Genomic DNA, 27,075 nt, shown 5'->3' with positions numbered 1-27,075 from the left:
AGGTTAAGTGTTAACAATAGTATGGTATGTGTGAAGACATTGTAGGTGAGGTACTAGGAAAACAGGATGTCAGCCTGAATCTTGGCAGTCTGAAGATCAGCCTCTGTGGAGCGAGAAGACAAATGTGCTTGTGTGAAAGATAGACATTTATACATTGCTCCTGCCAGACTTCACCTGTCCCTGATCGTAGCTGTAATGGTTACAGCAGTGCTATAGCAGGTAACACATTTGTAACAGATATCAGAGCTAACTTGAACCTATCAAAAGTAACAATTAATGTTGCATATTTGACCACTTAAACATGACCAATTCTGCTGAAATTGTACTTTTCTGCTTTATGTCAGCAATTACTTACTGATCTTTCTCTCTAACTGTATTATGGCGCATTCCCACGATTTTTCCATTACAAAGAAGTACCTACTCAACGTGGGCGGTACTATCCCTAGTGAAAACCCAAAGAAAACCTGAGTCGAGCCGAGTAGTGCTAGAACTGTATAGTTGTAAAGCGCCATTAGAAATTCGCAAAACATGTCATACATTTATGGAAGAGGATTAGGGCCACTGTGGAAAAAAAGTGAGTTCTGGCTTTTTTCAGAATTCTGAGATTTAAGTCAGAACTCACTTTTTTTCCCACAGTGGCCCTAATCCTCTTCCGTATACATTAATGTTTTTGTAAAACATTCAAAATGTTCTAGATTGCAAAGTCTTTTTAATTCTACTTCATGTTCATATGTATACTTTTTTGCTTTTTGATGAAGAGTACTTCATGAACTGTGTAACCACCCACCCACTCGAAGGAAGTGAAATCAGCTATAAACACAATGGACCTGTAGTATTAATAGTAGTATTAATTATTGTAATGTTCCAGCCAAATAATGAATTTAATACCAGTATTCACTCTCTTTTTAACTCTGTTTTGGTCACCGTCTACTACATCTGACTCCTCAGCTGCTAAACGCTCTGCTATGTTCATCAGCTAACTGTTCCTGTCTGCCCTTAAGTTACAAGAGCAGTATTGAGTAGTGTAGATTTAACTGCTTTAATAAACCACTTATTGATGCTTATAAATCTCTAATAACATATTATGCTGTTATATTATATTGTGTTTGCACATCATGAAAAATCGCTGTGGCTGCTGTACCAGATAGCAAGTAGGCTACTGATGTCAGTTACAAGTACAGGTGGCCTATGTTATTACTAAAGTGGATTATACAGAAGGATTATATTATTTTGAAGAATGCAGTCAATTCAATTTTACATTTTTTTCTTAAAGAAAAAACAGTGATTTACAGATGTGCTAATGTAAAAAAGAGTCACTTTTTGACTAACACTAATGTCAAATCATTTCCCTTTCATAGGTTGAGCATTATGTGTGGGAAGAGTCATTTATGAAAGAGGAAGAGGTTTAAACTCATGGGCATGAAAGTACCTGATAGAACACACAGACACATTCTTTAGTTCAGGTTGATGGCTCATCGTGTGTCAGACATTGAGAATCTGAGAGTGTAGACTGAAGGGAAAGTTGGAGTGATGGGAGCATCCTGGGTCTCTTGGAGAGCAACTATAACTGTCATCATTACCATACTACAAATCCAAGGTGGGGCTGCATGCTTTGCATTTAGGCTTAAGTTGCGATAAATGTTTTACTAAAAGTTATTGAATTTTGCAACTAATACAGTTTATTCTGACTTGACAGCACTATTCAGTGTCAAAACCACAGCTGTCACTGGATTGGAGGGTCAAACATTTTTCTTCAGATGTGACTATCCAAACAGCCAGCAGAGCAATGCAAAGTATTTCTGCCTTGATGATGATAACATGTCCAGCAGTCACCTGATACGAACAGACAAACACAACGAGTGGGTGAATAAAGGACGTTTCTCACTGTATGACAACACCACTGAAGCCTTCTTCACTGTCAGAATGGACAAACTCATCCCAGAAGACAGCGGGATGTACCGGTGTGGGGTGGACGACAGCAGCTCCCCGGATCATATCAGTTACATACACCTGGATGTTTCCCAAGGTACAGTATATCATGTCATAGGATCATATCATCACATCATATTAACTGTTATAAACTATGTGACCTTCATTAATGCACATCATATTAAAATGTGTATCATAAAATCTTTTTTTCTGGTGGATGGTTACTTTCACAGTTAGCTTACAAGAGAAATACAATAGCTTCTCAGACTGTCTATCTGTGATGCTGAATCGGGTCACAGGACCAATCAAAATGCTCTGACAACTGGAAAATGTGCATTAGTGACATTTTGTCGTGATATGTCCATCTGGTGATTGCCTACTAAAAATGTCTCAGACAAGCCCTGACAATAAATGAGAACTAAGAATTACTACATTAGTTCCTCTTCTGAACTTTCTGCTTCTGTGAAAATGTCACAGCATATATCGGTTACAACAGGCCAGTACAAGTGCACTTTTTTATATACTAACTATCATTTTGGTGCATTTTGTCAACAGCAAACCCTCCAGAAAATCTCATGCATCACAGTAAGAATGATTAATGTAACTAGATAGTACATCAGGCAGATCTGTTTGTATTTATTTTAATCACATTGTGCTTTCGTCTTTTCCAGTGAGTGTAACGCCAATCTCACGAGAGAGCATAGTGGATAGTAAGTGATATGTGTGTGAAATCTACATATTTGTGGAAAATGAGTCTGCAGACAAGTTAGCAGCTCTGTGAGGCTGTGATTAGGCACTAACTGCAGTGTTTTGGACTAAATGCTAACATGCCCACGATGACAGCGCTAACATTTAATGTTCATCATGTTCACTATCTTAGTTTACTATGTCAGCCTGCTTACTTAATTTTTTTTATATTTTTTAATGTCATGATAAATGGTCATAAACCAAAGTATTGGACAAATTATAATAGTGCTATATGAAAAATTCAGCGATCATCAAACTTATTGTGACTCATTCTCATGGGAACATACTGTAAATGTCTGTACAAAATTTCATAGCCATTTGTTCAATAGCTGACATTTTACTCAAAATCATAAATGTCAACCTCAGAGTCATTAGGATTCAACCTCTGGTGTTCTTTGATGTCTGCACAAAATTTCATTGCAATCCATTGAATGGTTGCTGAGATATTTCAGTCAACCATTGTGGTGGACAGACACACTGACATCTCTTTACCAGTTGTATGTGTGTGAGTGAATCATCAGCTGGCTGAACATCAGTTGTTGTTCTCTCCTGCAGAGCATAACCTGGCGCTGTTTCTGACTGCAGTGATGTGTGTGACAGCATTGCTGTTTGTGTGTGTTTTTACACTCTGTCTGCTGCTGGTCGTTAAATGCCGGAGATCAGGCCCACGCCAGAATAGAGAGGTTTGTTAATGACAGAAACATTTGATGGAAACACTACATTGTCCAGTTAATCAGTGTGCATGTAATATCATGTTCACCGTCATCATTTTTCCGCTCATCCCACAGACGTCATCTGACTATGAGACAATGACGCCTGGTTTAAGAACTGAACCTGAACTTCGCTGTGGTTGTTCAGCTCCAGACTGTGCTGATCTCTCAGGTTTATCACCGCCACCAGACCTCTGCTCTCACTTCACAGTAAAGCAACGGGAGTCTACTGTCACTCTCAGCCTTGGTGAATATGTTGATGTGGATGCACCAGGGCACATCTGCCATTACCAACATCTGGATGTCAGCCAGTTAGAGGAGCATGTCTATCATAGCCTTCAAGGAAACACTGGCCCCAAAGATAGACCTGCGACAGTCAAGTAGCATATTAAGTGTTAATATGACTGTTTCAGCATAATTCCATGTATATTACACTTTGGGATGTGTTTTAGTTTTAGCCATCATTTCATAATTTTATTGTCAAATTTTGTTTTTGATTTGCCATATTTCCACATCTTGCCAATTAACTTGGCAAGCAAATTATATCGATAGGAATGACCCAGGGTGTGATAAACCAGAATTATCCTTTACAGTGTGTGGATGAAAGAAAGAGTTAAAGATACGTTGATAAATTCAAAAGTTAATGAGTCAGGATCCTTACTAAGTAAAGCAGTTATAGTGTTATTTTTGCTATTGTTGTTTTTTTTCTAGAAGAAAATGTAATGGATGAACATGTTAAAGGTGGCACAAACAAAATAATATGCTACAGTCTGAGCAGGAATCTCTACTCAAGCCATCAGATTGAAGTCTAACAAGGAGACTGGATGATTTAACCACTGTCTTATTCAGCTTTGTTGTATATTTCATCAAAATAAACCAAGTGGTAATATCTGAAACACAAGGACTCACCCTTGTTTTTTACCGGCCTGTGACCTTTTACACTTTTACTGTGAGACATGGAAGGGGTTTTCTGATCGTTCTCACATGTAAGCGGTTTTGATGAGAGATGTAGTCAGAGGAAGCTGGCTAAAACATAGGAAGTGCAACGGCAAAGAGGAACCTTTTATACATGCAGAGGTTACACTCATTTAGAGAGAAGAACAAAGACATGATATAAGGCAAAGCAAAGTGACAAAGACAGACATGAGCAGCATGGAGATCATTTTCCTCAGTATAGCATTTCTTCTGGGAGGTAAGTTTAATGAGATAAATTATTTTGTTCCCTCATTTCTCTTCCTCTACCTGAGTGGTTGGTGTCACTGTGGATATGTTCAGTTTTCTCAGGTGGATGATTTTATAAATAATCTTATAAAAAATCTTTCTTATTTAACCAGAGTGCAAACTCATAGACAATGCAACTTTTTGTCTTAGAGGTCAGAAAGAAAACATTACTGTTTATCAAAGGATCAGAAGCCTAAAACTTTGGGAACCGCTGTTTAAGTTTTAAAAAAGTAAGACCATCAGATCTGAGAGTTGCCATTAAATATACTGTGCAACTAACGGGGGTATAAATCAAATTAAGAGCTGACCTTTGTTGCTGTCTGTGTGTTGTTTGCAGGGTTATCCGACATGAAGACCGAGGCTATGTCAGTTACTGGAGAGTTGGGGGTGGCGATCGAAATCAGATGCTCTCACTCAAATGCATTTACCAATGTCAAATATTTCTGCAACAATACATGTAGTAATGAGGACATCCTAATAAGCAGCAAAAAGAGGGATTCAAATGGAAAATACAGCATTAGAGATGATGGAAACACCTTCTTTGTGACCATCTCTAAACTGACAATGGATGATTCTGGAATTTACTGGTGTGGAATAGAGAGAGCTCTTTGGGACACATACAGTGAAGTCATCCTCACAGTCAAAAAGGGTAAGTTGATTCAATGCATTATGCAAGTAACATTGTTATTCTTTGTCAGTGAAAAGATAAAGAACTGTTTGTCCATTTCCCTTTTCACCAATACATGATCAACATTTCACAACACTGTCATTCTCAAAATGATGCAACAGCCAGACTTGATAGTTGTTTGTGATTGTCTGTCTTGTTTTTTACATGTGATTATGTTATGTTTTTGATAAACTTTTTGTTCTCATTCTGTTTTTTCAGTGGACAAAAAGGAGCCTGATGATGACACATCACCATCAACCACACCTGAGTTAATTCATACAAAATCATCTAGTAAGCAACAGTCTGAGTGTAATAATTGTGTAATAAAATTATTACACAATTATTACACATTCTATAATTGTGTAATACAATTATTATATGTAATATATATATGTGTGTGTGTTAGAGGAAAAAGTCTCTGAGATGCGGTTTTGTCTCTTTTTCAGAGATGCTGGTGTATATGGGAGCAGGGCTTGGTGTCGTTATGTTAGCTCTGGCGATCATCCTCCTAATGTTCTTCAGATATCGAAACAGAGACATCAGCACATCTTCAGGTATACAGACAGACTCATACAGGTTTTAAACAACTATGGTAGAAAACTAACCAAAGTTACCATCATCCCAAACATCCTAGCAATGACTCAGCAACACCCAGGTAACTACCCTGAACGCTGTAACAAACATCTAGAAACCATCTTGTGATGATATACAAACTGTGAACATCCTAACAACCACTCTCAAAATGCATTTAAAAGTTTTTCTCAAGCTATATGAAGCTTCGATGGACATAAATTGAGTTCTTTACCTTAATAATGATAAAATAATACAAAAAAATGGTCGGATTGGGAACCCATGCATAATGGCACACCAGAAATATTAAATTTTATGCAACATACCTACAGATAAAAGGCCCATCTCAGCATGTAGCTTATGGTAGCGCAAGCATATTTCAGCCTCTGAATGGTGTTATGTGTTCTAAGTGTTTGTGGCAGATTTTGATGCCTTGACGACAGAGGTTGTACGCTATACGCTGTTTAAGTAGATCGAGCGCTACTCAGACCCACATATGAGAACGTGCTTGCAGCGTTACAAAAAAAAATTAGAAATACTATTTTCTAATTGGCTGGTAGGTCGCTAACTCTGGACAGCTATGAACTCAGCAGAGAAAGCTGCCTACACCTCGCCCATTATTACATATTAATTGCTGTGTGGTTGGCTTTATCACTTCTCAGCGTAAAAAATGTCAGGTGTGCCATGTGAGTGTGTGAACTGGTTGAAATTCATGTGTCTCACGGTCAATGCAAGAGACTTGAGAGCTTCGGCTTTCAATAAAGCATTGAGGCAACATTAAAGGCTCAAGCTGGTTATCTCCCTTTTTATTTTTTCTTAGTATCAACAAACACAGAGCCAAACCAACAGTGAACTGCTGATCTACTTACTAAGTCTGATATATCATATCCCTCTGTGCCATTGACCTCCATTACCAAAGACACAACTCTGCACTGGGTGACATATTCCTTCACTCCGAAGATTACAGTTCTGCTCATTAAAAAAAAAAAAAGGCTCCAAAGAGTACGATTGTAACTCTCAGGAGAGCACCACAGCAGACACCAGTGACACCAGTAATTTCAACCTAGCGTCATATGCACCATTACGTCTATCTAAACATCCCCTCAGCCCTTTTTTTCATTTGGTCGCAAATTAGTGGAGTCAGAGCTATCAGCCAAATGGCTTAGTACAGGCGCTAATGGGACCAACAGTGTATCTCGTGAATTACCCCACTAATAATGCCTGGATTGTTATCAAACTTCTACAGTAGTACAAATAGGGTTTTCACTCATAAATTGATGCATTGGCAAGTTTGTAAGTACACCAGGAGTTTATTAAAATAACACTTACCTGATGGCTTTTACTCTGCAGCTACTGCTAAAGCTATAAACATCGTCGAAATCACGCATGATCACTGAAATATTGTGTGGTTGCACGAGATCCCGCACAGAACAAATTAGTACCTGTACTAAACCATTCAGCTGATGGCTCTAACTCCACTAATTTGCGACCAAATGTAAAAAAAAAGGGCAGAGGCGGTGTTTAAATAGACGTAATTGTGCATATGACGCTAGGTCGAAATTACGCCAAACTATTGTTTTAAACTTTTGAAGGTCTGCTCAAACGTTTGGTTGAGGTCACTTTGTGTCACGATATCTGGTCAAAACCAAAATCTATTTAACCCAAACTTTTTGGACAATCTTTACCACTTGTATGAGGTATGTAATGCAGACCATCAGATTGTGTTATGGTTGCTATATACAGGTTGTGCTGACATAAGAGATCCTGCTGGAGACATTTTTGAAGTTGAGTTTAATTTTTTCATCTTGTACACAAACAAAAATGTTTTAAACAAATGAGGTCTCAATGAGGTCTGTAAAACATAGAATTTAGGTTCAATGAGAAACAAAATCCATGTTTTACGTTGTCATGGCCTCAAAGAGGTAGGACTTTCTTTGTGTGACATACAAAGGGCTAACATGGTTCTACAGAGCTTTGCTAGCTTGTTGTGCACATATCACAATGTCCTGACTATGTACCACATTGTAAATTTCTCAAAGAACTTTAATGCAGCGGTGTGGCTCATTGACATGTGTTTAGTAGATTCTGGACAACAATGGAGCTCTATGGCACAGTAACAGTAACATGATATATCAGGTGTTTTGATACAAACATAATACCTATAAGTAGGATGAGTTCATTGCTGGTTTGGCACTTTTTTATGTATAGTAATAAAAATGTACTGGTTTTCTAAAGGTCAAAGTATTCATTTTGCAGTGATTCACAGTTTTTTCAATGTATTATGACTCTTCATATAGGAAAGGATCAAGACACAGTTTATGCAGCACCATTCATTCAGGAACAACCTCCACACACACATATCAACACTTCCTCTTCAACAGCCAATGAAGGTCAAGAAACAGACAGCAAGGATCACAGCATCAACTTGTCGGCTGTTCAGCACAAAGATCACAGCAGAGATCACACATGCAATACTTACTCCAACATCGCAGTCTCCTCAGAGTCTCAGATCCAACCAGACAGTGTCTTTTACTCCACTGTGAGCTTCAACAAGGTCACAGACAGCAGCACTGTCACACCTCACACTGCAACGATCACATACTCCACCATCAGACACCAATCAACAGATGAGTCAACAGTCTACTCCAACTTTTGAACACAGTGCTGATCATCTTCAATGTTTGACACAGTGACTTTGTCTCCTTTAACTTTCCATTTTCTACTAAACAGATGATTATTCACATGTTATAGACCAATGTAAATTCACAGGTCGTTGTGAATTGGTTATTGTATTACTTATTGGATTATAATTTACCATAATACAGGGCAGATATTATAGAAAAGATGCCCCTAAATAAAGTCTAAATGTTGCATTATGTCCAATATGTAAACTTCACCCTAATAAACCAAGATTGTAAATTCAATGTATTTTCTTTCTCAGTGTGATTTTTGTGTTTTCTGTGAGACAGAAGTGTACATGTGGTTAACTATGGTGAAGAAGTGGAAAGATACTGAAAAGATTATGTTCACACTTTTCTTACCCACCACAGTATATGTGATGTGAATGACTTAAAGGAAGTGACCTACAACATCACACTTTAACTCAATTTACTCCAGCTTCATGATTCAACCCGTCACGTCCTTGTTCACTGTAGAGTCTCAGTAACATCTCTTGAAATTGATCAATGTCTTTGAGTGAATTTCAAGCTAATTAAGTGGACTGAGAGTTTGTGAAATGCAGAGAAACTAGTAGATGCTGATTAACATAAAAAGTATGTTAGTCTATTGATCATTTGAAGTAACATTTGTGTTGTGTAGCTCAGAATAGATTTTTTGATACTGATCACAGCCTTGTAAAGCAAGTGGAAAGGGATGTCCCATAAATCACAAAAAACCTGTTTGGGCACTAGTGTGTGTGTGTGTGTGTGTGTGTGTGTGTGGGGGAGGATGCGTGGGAACATATGAGTCAATACCCCTTCCTGGCATGAAACACAATTTTAATATGATTACATATTATTATTATTATTATTATTATTATTACATTTGATGTGTATTATTTTCATTTTATTGGTAATATTTGTTATTCATCATAGTTTGACAACATTTACTATGTATTTCTCTACAAAAATAATAATTACTACTAGGTCAACTTTGACCCATAACACAAAAATCTAAATGTGTTTTAAAATCTAAATGTGTTTTATTGTAACCAGATGGTTATTGTGAAGGATGTAATGAAGCCTTGTGTTGAACACAAAAGTATGTTTCACACATCTAAACTTGACAATAGGTAACATTTGACCTAAACACAGCAGAAAGGTTAATATTTCCTTCCTTCCTGGCAGGAAAGAAGCTGTAACTGGGTGTAACTCTTGTTGAATATAATATGGAATATTATGTTGAATATTATATGTTGAGTATTTTCTAAAAAGCCCCAAATCTATTTAAAAAAAAAAGTCTGATTTAAGTCATTTTTTATGAACAGTAACTTCAACAAGCTGCTGACTGAATCTGAGTGAGTTTATAACAATTGTGATTAAGAGTGAAACTTTCAGACATTTCAGTTGAGGCAGTGTTACTGAATGAAATAAGCTTAAAAATGAATGTAATATTTTTTGTTTTCCTTAGTTAATGTCTTATTGTTATTTACTTATTTCTATGTAGGTCCTTTTTGGAACATTGTTAATAAGGACAGAAATAAATCACTACTTCTACTAATGTTTGCAGAAGTTATATAATGCAGTAAAATTAATTTCTGTGCATGTGAACCCTGCCAAAAAAGTTGGCCCTGCCTCTGAGAGATCCAGACTGAGTCCTTATCAACTCCTAGATCTGTCCCTGGACCTGACTGTGACAACCTGGTCCTTCGAATGAATTTTGAACTAGTCCAGTGGACAGAGAGTTTGTGAAGTGCAGAGAAACTAGTAGACACTGATTAACAATAAAAAGTTGGGATTTAGCAAAAGGCCACAATGAGGAAAATGCTTCTTCTCAGCATCTGGCTGTTCTCTGGTAAGTGCCGAGCTCAACACACACAAGTTTTAAATTCATCTCTGTACAGTGTTTGATATTCATTGGTACACAGCTGAGAATATTTGTCATTTTTGAGACACATTACATCACATTTATGATTGAATGTAAACTTTGATGATCCTGTTAAGGCATGATGTTTAAAAAATAAAACAAAAACACAAAAACAAAGAACAAACAGCCAAAGTCAAAGCTCCCTGCACATTTGACCTTTACAAAAATATTAAAATCTGTTTATTTTTCTTTTGAAGTGACCAGATGTGAAGACCCAAAGATTGAGGTATCAGGCCAGGAGGGAGGACAGGTTCACATCTCTTGCCCGTATGGTTCAGGATATGAAACCTATCCTAAACACTTCAAGAAGGGCATCTATGCTTATAGGAAAACTGTCATCAAAAGCACTGATACATTGGGCAAACAGAGGATACAAGACAGGAAGTATGATCTCTATGATGACACTGAGAAACGAATCCTGCATGTGACCATCTATAACCTGAACCTGAGAGATGCTGGCACTTATTGGTGTGAAATAGATACATATGGATTTGATCCGAAAACAGAAATTGAACTCAAAGTCCACAAAGGTATGTAAAAATCAGCACTTCAAATCCTCCTATTTAATTTATAGTTGTAACCATCACCATGAATCAGCAATAATCAACAAGAACCACAGCTTTTATGAACTGTATGTAACTCATTATGTATATACACATTTACTCATTAAACAGACACGTTCATATATATATATATATATATATACACACATACATACAGGTAAAACATCACATACAGCAGTTTGTTGAGATCAGGAGGAGCTTGGTGCTTCAAAAAGAGAGGGGGGACAGACAAACACATGTAAACTATTTCCTGTCAGTAAGTCTTGCTGATGACGCCATCTGGTGGTCAGTCTTTATAACAGACAAACAAGTTTTACACAGCACCTTTTAAACACAGAGGCAGTTAAAATGCTTTACATAAAGACAAAGAAATCCATTGAAGCAACATTTAAAGCATAACAGACAACAAGAACCACAGGTCATATGAACTGTATGAAAGTCATTATGTTCAGGAACACATTTACTCATTAAATAGACACATTCATATCAAATACATCTCCATAAGCACAGGCATTTATCTGGTGTCTTCTTTCACTCAGTGGCAGTGACTGTCAGTGGACCAACAGTGTCGTCTACACCATCAGAAGATGAACAAACAGGTAAAACATCATATACAGCAGTTTATTCAGATCAAGAAGGTCTTGGTGCTTCAAAAAGAGAGGAGGGACATACAAAAAAATGTAAACTATTTTTTGTCAATAACATATAGCAAAGAGAAAAATGAAATCAATTACAGGAGAATTAAACAGAATAAACTAATATTACAATATACACCAAAATTATAGACAATATAGAAAACACTTTTAAGTTGACATGACACTACTTTTTTGTTCCCATGTGGTTTAGTCAAATTATATTTACCTATATATAAAAAATACCTTGCACACATTCTTTTCTTGTGGACCGAGTATAACACTTCTGCTTTTAATCTATTTTGAGACAATATATTAGAGCATTATGGCAAATATGTCCCAGTGGTTTAACCTTCAAAACTTTAACCAAAAAAATACACTTGCTTAAAAATGCTCAAATTGTCAATAAAACACCATATCGACTAGTTTGGATTATGTGCAGTCAAGTGAACCACATGAAGTATCTCAAAATGTAACCAACATTTAAAGGGTAATTTTGTTAAAATTGTGAAGAAGGCCTTATAGCAGGAAGTGGTTTTACAGAGAAGGACCCCTGATGATCACAACTACTCGAAAAACATTGTTAATTCATAAGAATTAATTTAAATGAATATTTACTTTAAGAATTACATTTCAAATATTGAGACCAAAGCCATGTGCTTACACAGGTGACAAATTTGATTTTAAAATGAAATGTCAAAATCGTATAAATGCTGACATAATTTGAGTCCTATTAAGAGCCTTCCTGTTAGAGGACAATTTTGTCAAATATGAGTAGTTATATTAATTTTGTTAGATATCAGTCGTTTATGATGCTTATTAAAGGTGCATCATAAAAAACTACTTTTGAACTTATACAGTAGCTTTAAAATGCCTAAAAATCCAATAATTCATTTAAATGAGAAATCCTACTCAAACATAACATCTGTGAAATATAATTATGTACATTTTGCTATTTTATTACTTATATAAGCATGAAAAAGCTGGGTGGGAAGAATGTCTTCACCTGGCCTCAACCACCTAACCTCTTTATAATATGATAACATCATCTCTGAGCCAGAACCTCTGAGCTAATGATGGAGGACTCTCTCTCTCTCTCTCTCTCTCTCTCTATCTCTCTCTCTCTCTCTCTCTCTCTCTCTCTCTCTCTCTCTCTCTCTCTCTCTCTCTCTCCCTCCTTTTTGTTAGCGCCATTGGGAAGAAAGAAGCTGTACTTCGGTGTCGCTGCTGCTGCTCTGCTGCTGGTTCTGCTGGTTCTGCTGGTGTTTTTGTTCTTAATACTGAGAAATCACAGATGTGTTACAATGAGAAGTAAGTGAGCTCAATTTAACATTTATGTCACTGCAACATTATTATTTACCCAGAGAGTCTCGGACTGCTTATCAGAGGAACTGGACTCAAATGATTCTGCTCAGTCTTTCAGTGTGCTTCATCACATTTATAACATCTAATGCTCATTGTGTATTAGTCCCAGTCACCACAGTTTCATCTCACATCATATATACAACAGTAACCAGGCTGAGATGACCACAGATCATTCAATCACAATCTTTTGTTCAACAGCAGAGACCACACAGGTAATATTTATTCCAACATCTCAGTCTCATCTGAGGTCTCAGATCCAACCAGACAGTCTCTTCTTCTCCACTGTGAGCTTCAACAAGGTCAAAGACATCAGCGCTGTCACACACTCCACCATCAGACACCAAACAACAGATGACTCAAACTTCTACTCCAACATCTGAATACAGTGCTGATCATCTTCAATGTCTGACACAGTATCTTCCTTTTCTTTAACTTCATGTGTTATAATTCTTCACATTTCTAAAGACCACTGTAAATTCACAGGTTGCAAATAAATAGTTATTGTATCAATTATTAATTATGTAACTTAATACATGGCAGATATTTTGGAAAAGATGCAGATGTCCCTAAATAATGTATTAATTTTGCATAATGCCCAGGATGTAAACTTCACCCTAATAAAGTAATATTATAAATTCAATGAACACATTGTCTTTCTCTCTGTGTGATGTTTTCTGTGAGACAAAAGTGTAAGTGTGATTACTATGATGAAGTGGAACGACACAGAAAAAGATGATGTTCACACCTAACACAATAATGCTCCAACCCTCCCACACATAGACAAAGAGGTTTACTTTAGCCACTTTTGGGGTATTCACATAGACTTACATTCATTTCCTGATGACTTGGCTTAACCCTAACCATAACCATTATTTGCCAAACCTAAACTTGAACCACTGTCCCAAAAATCAGCTTTTCTCAAATGTGGACACGGCTTTTCTCACAGTTTGAATGAAAAAGAAAAAAATGATATGAAATAAAGGAAGTGGCCAGTGGTTTCACAGTTGTACAGATCAAACTCAAGTTACCCTCCAGCTTCACGAATAAACCCGTCACATCCTTGTTCACAGTAGAGTATCAGTAACATCTCTTGAAACGGGTCAATGCCTTTGAGTCAATTTGAAGCTAGTTAAGTGGACAGAGAGTTTGTGAAGTGCAGAGAAACTAGTAGACACTGATTAACATAAAAAGTTGGGATTTAGCAAAAAGTCACAATGAGGAAAATGCTTCTTCTCAGCATCTGGCTGTTCTCTGGTAAGTGCCGAGCTCAACACACACACATTTTAAATTCATCTCTGTACAGTGTTTGATATTCGTTGGTACACAGCTGAGAATATTTGTCGTTTTTGAGACACATTACATCACATTTATGATTGAATGTAAACTTTGATGATCCTGTTAAGGGATGATGTTTAAAAAAAACAAAGAACAAACAGCCAAAGTCAAAGCTTCCTGCACATTTGACCTTTACAAAAACATTAGAATTTGTTTATTTTTCTTTTGAAGTGACCAGATGTGAAGACCCAAAGATTGAGGTATCAGGCCAGGAGGGAGGACAGGTTCACATCTCCTGTCCATATGGTTCAGGATATGAAACCTATCCTAAATACTTCAAGAAGGGCACCTATGTTTATAGGAAAACTGTCATCAAAAGCACTGATACATTGGGCAAACAGAGGACACAAGACAGGAAGTATGATCTCTATGATGACACTGAGAAGCGAATCCTGCATGTGACCATCTATAACCTGAACCTGAGAGATGCTGGCACTTATTGGTGTGAAATAGATGCATATGGATTTGATCCGAAAACAGAAATTGAACTCAAAGTCCACAAAGGTATGTAAAATTCAGCACTTCAAATCCTCCTATTTAATTTATAGTTGTAACCATCACCATGAATCAGCAATAATCAACAAGAACCACAGCTTTTATGAACTGTATGTAACTCATTATGTTCAGGAGCACATTTACTCATTAAACAGACACATTCATATGTATATATATGTATATATTTAGCTGGTGTCTTTTTTGTAAGTGACAGTGAAAGTCGGTGGACCACCAGAAGATAAACAAACAGTATTTCAATGTATTTTTACATGTTTTTCTTACTTTTTTGCTGCATTCATCCTTCTTTCTTTCTCTGACAGCTCCTACACCTCAGCCAGTCAACTTAAATTCTCCTATGTCGACTACAGTTGAAACCATCTCCATGAATCAGCAACAATCAACAAGAACCACAGCTTTTATGAACTGTATGAAACCCATTATTGTTCAGAAACACATTTACTCATTAAACAGAGACATATTCCTATATCAAATACATTTGAACAGGCATTTATCTGGTGTCTTCTTTCTCTCAGTGACAGTGAAAGTCAGTGGATCATCAGAAGAGAAACAAACAGGTAAAACATCACATACAGCAGTTTATTCAGATCAGGAGGAGCTTGGTGCTTCAAAAAGAGAGGGGGGACAGACAAACACATGTAAACTATTTCCTGTCAGTATGTCTTGCTGATGTCGCCATCTGGTGGTCAGTCTTTATAACAGACAAACAAGTTTTACACAGCACCTTTTAAAAACAGAGGCAGTTAAAATGCTTTACATAAAGACAAAGAAATCCATTGAATCAACATTTAAAGCATAACAGACAACAAGAACCACAGGTCATATGAACTGTATAAAAGTCATTATGTTCAGGAACACATTTACTCATTAAATAGACACATTCATATCAAATACATCTCCATAAGCACAGGCATTTATCTGGTGTCTTCTTTCACTCAGTGACAGTGACTGTCTGTGGACCAGCAGTGTCGTCTACAACAGTAAAAGAGAAACAAACAGGTAAAACATCACATACAGCAGTTTATTCAGATCAGGAAGAGCTTGGTGCTTCAAAAAGAGAGGGGGGACAGACAAAAAAATGTAAACTATTTTTTGTCAAAACGTCTTGTTGGTGAAGCCATCTGGTGGCCAGTCTTTATAACACAGACACAGTTAAAATGCTTTAAATGAAGGCAAACAAATATAACATATAGCAAAGAGAAAGATTAAATCAATTACAGGAGAATTAAACAGAATAAAATAATATTACAATATACACCAAAAATATAGACAAGATAGACAATACTTTTAAGTTCTATGTCATGACACTACTTTTTTGTTCCCATGTGGTTTAGTCAAATTATATTTACCTATATATAAAAAATACCTTGCACACATTCTTTTCTTGTGGACCAAGTATAACACTTCTGCTTTTAATCTATTTTGAGACAATATATTAGAGGATTATGGCAAATATGTCCCAGTGGTTTAACCTTCAAAACTTTAACCAAAATATTACACTTGCTTAAAAATGCTCAAATTGTCAATACAACACCATATCGACTAGTTTGGATTATGTGCAGTCAAGTGAACCACATGAAGTATCTCAAAATGTAACCAACATTTAAAGGGTCATTTTGTTAAAATTGTGAAGAAGGCCTTATAGCAGGAAGTGGTTTTACAGAGAAGGACCCCTGATGATCACAACTACTGGCTGACAAGGCCAGAAGCCCTTAACAATTACTCTTAAACTGACATTTTTTCTGACATAGTCAGGTTTGCTCAGTAAATGTCCCACGGTGTAATCCTCGAAAAACATTGTTAATTCATAAGAATTAATTTAAATGAATATTTACTCTAAGAATTAAATTTCAAATATTGAGACCAAAGCCATGTGTTTACACAGGTGACAAATTTGATTTTAAAATGAAATGTCAAAATCGTATAACTGCTGACATAATTTGAGTCCTATTGAGAGCCTTCCTGTTAGAGGACAATTTTGTCAAATATCAGTAGTTTATTATGTCAATTTTGTTAGATATCAGTAGTTTATGATGCTTATTAAAGATGCATCATAAAAAACTACTTTTGAACTTGTACAGTAGCTTTAAAATGCCTAAAAATCCAATAATTAATTTAAATGAGAAATGCTACTCAAACATAACATCTGTGAAATATAATTATGTGCATTCTGCTATTTTATTATTTATATAAGCATGAAACAGCTGGTGGGAAGAATGTCTTCACCTGACCTCAACCACCTAACTTCTTTATAATATAATAAAATCATCTCTGAGCCAGAACCTCTGAGCTAATGATGGAGGACTCTCTCTCTCTCTCTCTCTCTCTCTCTCTCTCTCTCTCTCTCTCTCTCTCTCTCTCTCTCTCTCACTCTCTCTCTCTCTCTCTCTCTCCTTTTTGTTAGCACCATTGGGAAGAAAGAAGCTGTACTTCGGTGTCGCTGCTGCTGCTCTGCTGCTGGTTCTGCTGGTTCTGCTGGTGTTTTTGTTCTTAATACTGAGAAATCACAGATGTGTTACAATGAGAAGTAAGTGAGCTCAATCTAACATTTATGTCACTGCAACATTATTATTTACCCAGAGAGTCTCGGACTGCTTATCAGAGGAACTGGACTCAAATGATTCTGCTCAGTCTTTCAGTGTGCTTCATCACATTTATAACATCTAATGCTCATTGTGTATTAGTCCCAGTCACCACAGTTTCATCTCACATCATATATACAACAGTAACCAGGCTGAGATGACCACAGATCATTCAATCACAATCTTTTGTTCAACAGCAGAGACCACACAGGTAATATTTATTCCAACATCTCAGTCTCATCTGAGGTCTCAGATCCAACCAGACAGTCTCTTCTTCTCCACTGTGAGCTTCAACAAGGTCAAAGACCTCAGCGCTGTCACACACTCCACCATCAGACACCAAACAACAGATGAATCAAACTTCTACTCCAACATCTGAATACAGTGCTGATCATCTTCAATGTCTGACACAGTATCTTCCTTTTCTGTAACTTCATGTGTTATAATTCTTCACATTTCTAAAGACCACTGTAAATTCACAGGTTGCAAATAAATAGTTATTGTATCAATTATTCATCATGTTAATACATGGCAGATATTTTGGAAAAGATGCAGATGTCCCTAAATAATATGTTAATTTTGCATAATGCCCAGGATGTAAACTTCACCCTAATAAAGTAAGATTATAAATTCAATGAACACATTGTCTTTCTCTCTGTGTGATGTTTTCTGTGAGACAAAAGTGTACGTGTGATTACTATGATGAAGTGGAACGACACGGAAAAGATGATGTTCACACCTGACACAATAACGCTCCAACCCTCCCACACATAGACAAAGAGGTTTACTTTAGCCACTTTTGGGGTATTCACATAGACTTACATTCATTTCCTGATGACTTGCCTTAACCCTAACCATAACCACTACTTGCCAAACCTAAACTTGAACCACTCTCCCAAAAATCAGCTTTTTCTCAAATGTGGACACGGCTTTTCTCACAGTTTGAATGAAAAAGAGAAAGGTGATATGAAATAAAGGAAGTGGCCAGTGGTTTCACAGTTGTACAGATCAAACTCAAGTTACCTCCCAGCTTCACGAATGAACCCGTCACACCCTTGTTCACAGTACAGTCTCAGTAACATCTCTTGAAACAGATCAATGCCTTTGAGTGAATTTGAAGCTAGTTAAGTGGACAGAGAGTTTGTGAAGTGCAGAGAAACTAGTAGACAGTGATTAACATAAAAATTTGGGATTTAGTAAAAGGTCACAATGAGGAAAATGCTTCTTCTCAGCATCTGGCTGTTCTCTGGTAAGTGCCGAGCTCAACACACACAAGTTTTAAATTCATCTCTGTACAGTGTTTGATATTCGTTGGTACACAGCTGAGAATATTTGTCGTTTTTGAGACACATTACATCACATTTATGATTGAATGTAAACTTTGATGATCCTGTTAAGGGATGATGTTGAAAAAAACAAAACAAAAAAACAAAAAAGAAAGAACAAACAGCCAAAGTCAAAGCTCCCTGCACATTTGACCTTTACAAAAATATTAAAATCTGTTTATTTTTCTTTTGAAGTGACCAGATGTGAACACCCAAAGATTGAGGTATCAGGCCAGGAGGGAGGACAGGTTCACATCTCCTGCCCGTATGATTCAGGATATGAAACCTATCCTAAACACTTCAAGAAGGGCATCTATGCTAATAGGAAAACTGTCATCAAAAGCACTGATACATTGGGCAAACAGAGGACACAAGACAGGAAGTATGATCTCTATGATGACACTAAGAAGCGAATCCTGCATGTGACCATCTATAACCTGAACCTGAGAGATGCTGGCACCTATTGGTGTGAAATAGATACATATGGACTTGATCCGAAAACAGAAATTGAACTCAAAGTCCACAAAGGTATGTAAAAATCAGCACTTCAAATCTTCCTATTTAATTTATAGTTGTAACCATCACCATGAATCAGCAATAATCAACAAGAACCACAGCTTTTATGAACTGTATGTAACTCATTATGTTCAGGAGCACATTTACTCATTAAACAGACACATTCATATATATATATATATACACACAGGCATTTATCTGGTGTTTTCTTTTTCTCAGTGACAGTGAAAGTCAGTGGAAGAGAAACAAACAGTATTTCAATGTATTTTTACATGTTTTTCTTACTTTTTTGCTGCATTCATCCTTCTTTCTTTCTCTGACAGCTCCTACACCTCAGCCAGTCAACTTAAATTCTCCTATGTCGACTACAGTTGAAACCATCTCCATGAATCAGCAACAATCAACAAGAACCACAGCTTTTATGAACTGTATGAAACCCATTATTGTTCAGAAACACATTTACTCATTAAACAGAGACATATTCCTATATCAAATACATTTGAACAGGCATTTATCTGGTGTCTTCTTTCTCTCAGTGACAGTGAAAGTCAGTGGATCATCAGAAGAGAAACAAACAGGTAAAACATCACATACAGCAGTTTATTCAGATCAGGTGGAGCTTGGTGCTTCAAAAAGAGAGGGGGGACAGACAAACACATGTAAACTATTTCCTGTCAGTATGTCTTGCTGATGAAGCCATCTGGTGGTCAGTCTTTATAACAGACAAACAAGTTTTACACAGCACCTTTTAAACACAGAGGCAGTTAAAATGCTTTACATAAAGACAAAGAAATCCATTGAAGCAACATTTAAAGCATAACAGACAACAAGAACCACGGGTCATATGAACTGTATAAAAGTCATTATGTTCAGGAACACATTCACTCATTAAATAGACACATTCATATCAAATACATCTCCATAAGCACAGGCATTTATCTGGTGTCTTCTTTCACTCAGTGACAGTGACTGTCAGTGGATCAACAGTGTCGTCTACACCAGTAGAAGATGAGCAAACAGGTAAAACATCACATACAGCAGTTTATTCAGATCAAGAAGGTCTTGGTGCTTCAAAAAGAGAGGGGGGACAGACAAAAAAATGTAAACTATTTTTTGTCAATAACATATAGCAAAGAGAAAAATGAAATCAATTACAGGAGAATTAAACAGAATGAACTAATATTACAATATACACCAACATTATATACAAGATAGACAATACTTTTAAGCTCTATGACATGACACTACTTTTTTGTTCCCATGTGGTTTAGTCAAATTATATTTACCTATATATAAAAAATACCTTGCACATATTCTTTTCTTGTGGACCAAGTATAACACTTCTGCTTTTAATCTATTTTGAGACAATATATTAGAGGATTATGGCAAATATGTCCCAGTGGTTTAACCTTCAAAACTTTAACCAAAAAAATACACTTGCTTAAAAATGCTCAAATTGTCAATAAAACACCATATCGACTAGTTTGGATTATGTGCAGTCAAGTGAACCACATGAAGTATCTCAAAATGTAACCAACATTTAAAGGGTCATTTTGTTAAAATTGTGAAGAAGGCCTTATAGCAGGAAGTGGTTTTACAGAGAAGGACCCCTGATGATCACAACTACTGACTGACAAGGCTAGAAGCTCTTAACAATTACTCATAAACTGACATTTTTGATGACATGGTCAGGTTTGCTCAGTATATGTCCCACGGTGTAATCCTCGAAAAACATTGTTAATTCATAAGAATTAATTTAAATGAATATTTACTTTAAGAATTAAATTTCAAATATTGAGACCAAAGCCATGTGTTTACACAGGTGACAAATTTGATTTTAAAATGAAATGTCAAAATCGTATAACTGCTGACATAATTTGAGTCCTATTAAGAGCCTTCCTGTTAGAGGACAATTTTGTCAAATATCAGTAGTTTATTATGTTAATTTTGTTAGATATCAGTCGTTTATGATGCTTATTAAAGGTGCATCATAAAAAACTACTTTTGAACTTGTACAGTAGCTTTAAAATGCCTAAAAATCCAATAATTCATTTAAATGAGAAATGCTACTCAAACATAACATCTGTGAAATATAATTATTTACATTCTGCTATTTTATTATTTATATAAGCATGAAACAGCTGGGTGGGAAGAATGTCTTCACCTGGCCTCAACCACCTAATAAAATCATCTCTGAGCCAGAACCCCTGAGCTAATGATGGAGGACTCTCTCTCTCTCTATCACTCTCATCACTCTCTCCCTTTCGCTATCTATCTCTCTCTCCCTCCCTCTCTCCCTCCTCTCTCTCTCTCTCTCTCTCTCTCTCTCTCTCTCTCTCTCTCTCTCTCTCTCTCTCTCTCTCTCTCTCTCTCTCTCTCTCTCTCTCCTTTTTGTTAGCACCATTGGGAAGAAAGAAGCTGTACTTCGGTGTCCTTGCTTCTGCCGCTGCTCTGCTGCTGGTTCTGCTGGTGTTTTTGTTCTTAACACTGAGAAATCACAGATGTGTTACAATGAGAAGTAAGTGAGCTCAATTTAACATTTATGTCACTGCAACATTATTATTTACCCAGAGAGTCTCGGAGTGCTTATCAGAGGAACTGGACTCAAATGATTCTGCTCAGTCTTTCAGTGTGCTTCATCACATTTATAACATCTAATGCTCATTGTGTATTAGTCCCAGTCACCACAGTTTCATCTCACATCATATATACAACAGTAACCAGGCTGAGATGACCACAGATCATTCAATCACAATCTTTTGTTCAACAGCAGAGACCACACATGTAATATTTATTCCAACATCTCAGTCTCATCTGAGGTCTCAGATCCAACCAGACAGTCTCTTCTTCTCCACTGTGAGCTTCAACAAGGTCAAAGACATCAGCGCTGTCACACACTCCACCATCAGACACCAAACAACAGATGAATCAAACTTCTACTCCAACATCTGAATACAGTGCTGATCATCTTCAATGTCTGACACAGTATCTTCCTTTTCTTTAACTTCATGTGTTATAATTCTTCACATTTCTAAAGATGAATGTAAATTCACAGGTTGCAAATAAATAGTTATTGTATCAATTATTAATCATGTAACTTAATACATGGCAGATATTTTGGAAAAGATGCCAATGTCCCTAAATAATGTGTTCATTTTGCATAATGCCCAGGATGTAAACTTCACCCTAATAAAGTAAGATTATAAATTCAATGAACACATTTTCTTTCTCTCTGTGTGATGTTTTCTGTGAGACAAAAGTGTACGTGTGATTACTATGATGAAGTGGAACGACACGGAAAAGATGATGTTCACACCTAACACAATAATGCTCCAACCCTCCCACACATAGACAAAGAGGTTTACTTTAGCCACTTTTGGGGTATTCACATAGACTTACATTCATTTCCTGATGACTTGGCTTAACCCTAACCATAACCATTACTTGCCAAACCTAAACTTGAACCACTGTCCCAAAAATCTGCTTTTTCTCAAATGTGGACACGGCTTTTCTCACAGTTTGAATGAAAAAGAAAAAAGTGATATGAAATAAAGGAAGTGGCCAGTGGTTTCACAGTTGTACAGATCAAACTCAAGTTACCTCCCACCTTCACGAATAAACCCGTCACATCCTTGTTCACAGTAGAGTCTCAGTAACATCTCTTGAAATGGATCAGTGCCTTTGAGTGAATTTCAAGCTAGTTAAGTGGACAGAGAGTTTGTGAAGTGCAGAGAAACTAGTAGACACTGATTAACATAAAAAGTTGGGATTTAGCAAAAAGTCACAATGAGGAAGATGCTTCTTCTCAGCATCTGGCTGTTCTCTGGTAAGTGCCGAGCTCAACACACACACGTTTTAAATTCATCTCTGTACAGTGTTTGATATTTATTGGTACACAGCTGAGAATATTTGTCGTTTTTGAGACACATTACATCACATTTATGATTGAATGTAAACTTTGATGATCCTGTTAAGAGATAATGTTTAAAAAAACAAAAAAAACAAAAACAAAGAACAAACAGCCAAAGTCAAAGCTCCCTGCACATTTGACCTTTACAAAAATATTAAAATCTGTTTATTTTTCTTTTGAAGTGACCAGATGTGAACACCCAAAGATTGAGGTATCAGGCCAGGAGGGAGGACAGGTTCGCATCTCCTGCCCGTATGGTTCAGAATATGAAACCTATCCTAAACACTTCAAGAAGGGCATCTATGCTAATAGGAAAACTGTCATCAAAAGCACTGATACATTGGGCAAACAGAGGACACAAGACAGGAAGTATGATCTCTATGATGACACTAAGAAGCGAATCATGCATGTGACCATCTATAACCTGAACCTGAGAGATGCTGGCACCTATTGGTGTGAAATAGATACATATGGATTTGATCCGAAAACAGAAATTGAACTCAAAGTCCACAAAGGTGTGTAAAAATCAGCACTTCAAATCCTCCTATTTAATTTATAGTTGTAACCATCACCATGAATCAGCAATAATCAACAAGAACCACAGCTTTTATGAACTGTATGTAACTCATTATGTTCAGGAACACATTTACTCATTAAACAGACACATTCATATATATATACACACACAGGCATTTATCTAGTGTTTTCTTTTTCTCAGTGACAGTAAAAGTCAGTGCAAGATAAACAAACAGTTTTTCAATGTATTATTACATGTTTTTCTTACTATTTGCTGCAATCATCCTTCTTTCTTTCTCTGACAGTTCCTACACCTCAGCCAGTCAACTTAAATCCTCCTATGTCGACTACAGTTGAGACCATCTCCATGAATCAGCAACAATCAACAAGAACCACAGCTTTTATGAACTGTATGAAACCCATTATTGTTCAGAAACACATTTACTCATTAAACAGAGACATATTCCTATATCTAATACATTTGAACAGGCATTTATCTGGTGTCTTCTTTCTCTGTGACAGTGAAAGTCAGTGGATCATCAGAAGAGACACAAACAGGTAATACATCACATACAGCAGTTTATTCAGATCAGGAGGAGCTTGGTGCCTCAAAAAGAGAGGGGGGGACAGACAAACACATGTAAACTATTTCCTGTCAGTATGTCTTGCTGATGAAGCCATCTGCTGGTCAGTCTTTATAACAGACAAACAAGTTTTACACAGCACCTTTTAAACACAGAGGCAGTTAAAATGCTTTACATAAAGGCAAAGAAATCCATTGAAGCAACATTTAAAGCATAACAGACAACAAGAACCACAGGTCATATGAACTGTATGAAAGTCATTATGTTCAGGAACACATTTACTCATTAAATAGACACATTCATATCAAATACATCTCCATAAGCACAGGCATTTATCTGGTGTCTTCTTTCACTCAGTGACAGTGACTGTCAGTGGACCAGCAGTGTCGTCTACACCAGTAGAAGATGAGCAAACAGGTAAAACATTACACACAGCAGTTTATTCAGATTTCTGATCCTCGTGATGTTGTTTTATGTTTGGTGTTTTATTAGTTCATCAGTCTGTTCATTCAGTGGTGTGTTTGAAAAGCATTTTTTTAAACAACATAAAGTCTTGCTGTTGAAGCCATCTGGTGATCAGTCTTTAGAATAGATAACATTTTTATGCAGCATCTTTTAAACACAGAGGAAGTTAAAATGATTAAAAAAAAGGCAAAGAAATCTATTGAAACAATATTTTAAAACATAACAAAGAGGAAAATGAAATCAATTTAAGAAGAATGAAACAGAATAAACTAATATAAAATATATTTTAAACAAGATTTTAGCACATTTGAGAGAATGCATAAAAGGCACCGAAAACCAGGACATTTTCATTTAGTTTCACAAGAATCTAAAATTTTAGTGTGTATGTCAAGTGGCTGTAATCAATCATTTTATATCAACAAGTTTGAACAACAAGTTTGCTGATGACACCAGCGTGGTTGTACTCATAACTGACGGTGATGAGTCAGCCTACAGGAAGGAAGTGGAGCAGTTGGAGTCCTTGTGCAGACTCAACCACCTGTTGCTGAATGCACACAAGACTTTTGAGATGGTGGACTGTGACTCAGTGGCTCTGTGGTCTCCACTACAGAGTCAGCCAAGTTCCTGGGTTATCATCATATCCAGAGACCTGAAGTGGGAGGAGAACACAGTCTCCTTAATAAAAAGGACAAAACAGAGGATTTATTTCCTGCTCCAGCTAAAGAAATTCAACCTCCACCAACTTGTGATGATCCTGTTCTACACAGTGATTATGGAGTTCATCCTCACCTCATCAATAACCATCTGGTGCGAATCATCAACATTACAAGAGTGAGCCAAACTCCAGCGCATAGTCAGGACAGCAGAGCCGATCATCAGCTGTAGTGTGCCAGTGCTTCAAGACATCTACAACTGCAGGATCGCTGCAGTTTAGCGCTCACTATAGCCAAACCCTGTCATACTGGATTTCACGTTTTTCATCTACTGCCTTCTAAAACATGACTACAGGTCTTTAAAACCAGCAAGGCCGTACAGCTTTTTCCCCAGTACTGTGTCACTTTCAAATCACACTGGACACTTTTAATAAACCCACTGGACTCTTATATAATGCACTGGACAATAAACCTGGGTCCTTTTAGAGATGATTTATTTTGAATCAACTGTATTTATTCTAATTCATGCTAATTGTCATTTTCCATATTCTTATGTTTTCCCCGTTTCTCAGGTTTTATGTCTTGAATATTTGTCTTGGGTTTGTGTAATATGCTACATAGCTATTATACATGTGTGCTTGCATCAAGTCATATACCTCCCTGTGATATACAGTACTGAGCAAAATAAAGTGATTCAAATTCTGAAGAAATGATCACCAACTGTGGTGATTTTAAGCTCTACTCTTATTTTTCTTTTTACTTTGTATTCTTTGAGTGTTAGATGTATTTATTGTTGTATTTCCTTTTGTTATAGCACCACTGGCAAGAAAGGAGCTGTACTTGGGTGTAACTGTTGCTGCTCTGCTGCTGGTCCTGCTGGTGGTATTGTACTTAAAACTGAGAAACCACAGACTTGATAAGTGTAAGTGAGCTTAATTTAGCATGTATGTTTCTGCAACACTATTATTAATCAAGAGTCTCTGACTGCTTAACAGACGTATTGCACTCAAATGATTCTGCTCAGTCTTTCAGTGTGTATCATGTCATTAATCATGGTTTAGATTTGCAACATCTAATGCTCATTGTGTATTAGTCCCAGTCACCACTGAGGCACCTGACATCCTATACGCAACAGTAACCAGTCACAGAAGCCGAGACTCCCACAGCTCAATTCACCATCCGGTCACCACCGAGCCATCTGACATCGTATACGCAACAGTAACCAGTCACAAAAGCCGAGACGCCCAAAGCTCAATTCACCATCCAGTCCCCATCCAGACTCAGAGAGAGGCTGAGAGAGACCAATACACCAGTGAAGATGATTCCCAGTCCAGGACACAGATAATATCAGCTGATGGACCCTCTGTGGTGTACGCCACTGTCAGACACACAAACAAGTAGGCCCTGCTTATACACTTATTTGTTAATGTTTATTAGTTTGCCAGTCAATTCATTGAGTGGGGTGTTTGATATATATGGTCACAATGTGCTGTTTTTAAAAAAAATAATTGCCTACATTATCCTTTGTTATCATTTGTTGAAAATTTAGATTAAAATCAGATGTAAATTCAAACAACCCACAAGTCAGGTCATGCCATTGTAATGTGTATAATGTTGATACTGTATGTACCTGGCTTTTTATTTTGTTCTGTTTATTACTCCTATTTCATATCTGCTACTGTGTTTCC

General features: G+C 36.8%; 2 protein-coding genes across 2 annotated transcripts; both read left to right on the top strand.

Moving 5' to 3' along the window:
- Positions 1–1,469: 1,469 nt before the first annotated feature.
- On the top strand, positions 1,470–3,944 carry LOC128366230 (uncharacterized). The gene is made up of 4 exons (XM_053326918.1): positions 1,470–1,597; positions 1,697–2,161; positions 3,232–3,359; positions 3,465–3,944. The coding sequence occupies exons 1-4, from the start codon at positions 1,531–1,533 to the stop codon at positions 3,768–3,770; spliced, it is 966 nt and encodes a 321-aa protein (XP_053182893.1). The 5' UTR covers positions 1,470–1,530; the 3' UTR covers positions 3,771–3,944.
- Positions 3,945–4,493: 549 nt separating this feature from the next.
- LOC128371398 (uncharacterized) lies at positions 4,494–8,749 on the top strand. Its single transcript, XM_053331719.1, has 5 exons — positions 4,494–4,578; positions 4,945–5,256; positions 5,494–5,565; positions 5,721–5,828; positions 8,142–8,749. Exons 1-5 carry the CDS (start codon positions 4,530–4,532, stop codon positions 8,498–8,500), a joined length of 900 nt encoding a protein of 299 aa, XP_053187694.1. The 5' UTR covers positions 4,494–4,529; the 3' UTR covers positions 8,501–8,749.
- Positions 8,750–27,075: the final 18,326 nt, after the last annotated feature.

The sequence above is a fragment of the Scomber japonicus genome, chromosome 2 (assembly GCF_027409825.1).
Source record: "Scomber japonicus isolate fScoJap1 chromosome 2, fScoJap1.pri, whole genome shotgun sequence".
NCBI classification, from domain to species: Eukaryota; Metazoa; Chordata; class Actinopteri; order Scombriformes; family Scombridae; genus Scomber; species Scomber japonicus.
The sequence above is the reverse complement of the archived record's forward strand: the minus strand, read 5'-3'. Positions and strand labels throughout refer to the sequence as shown.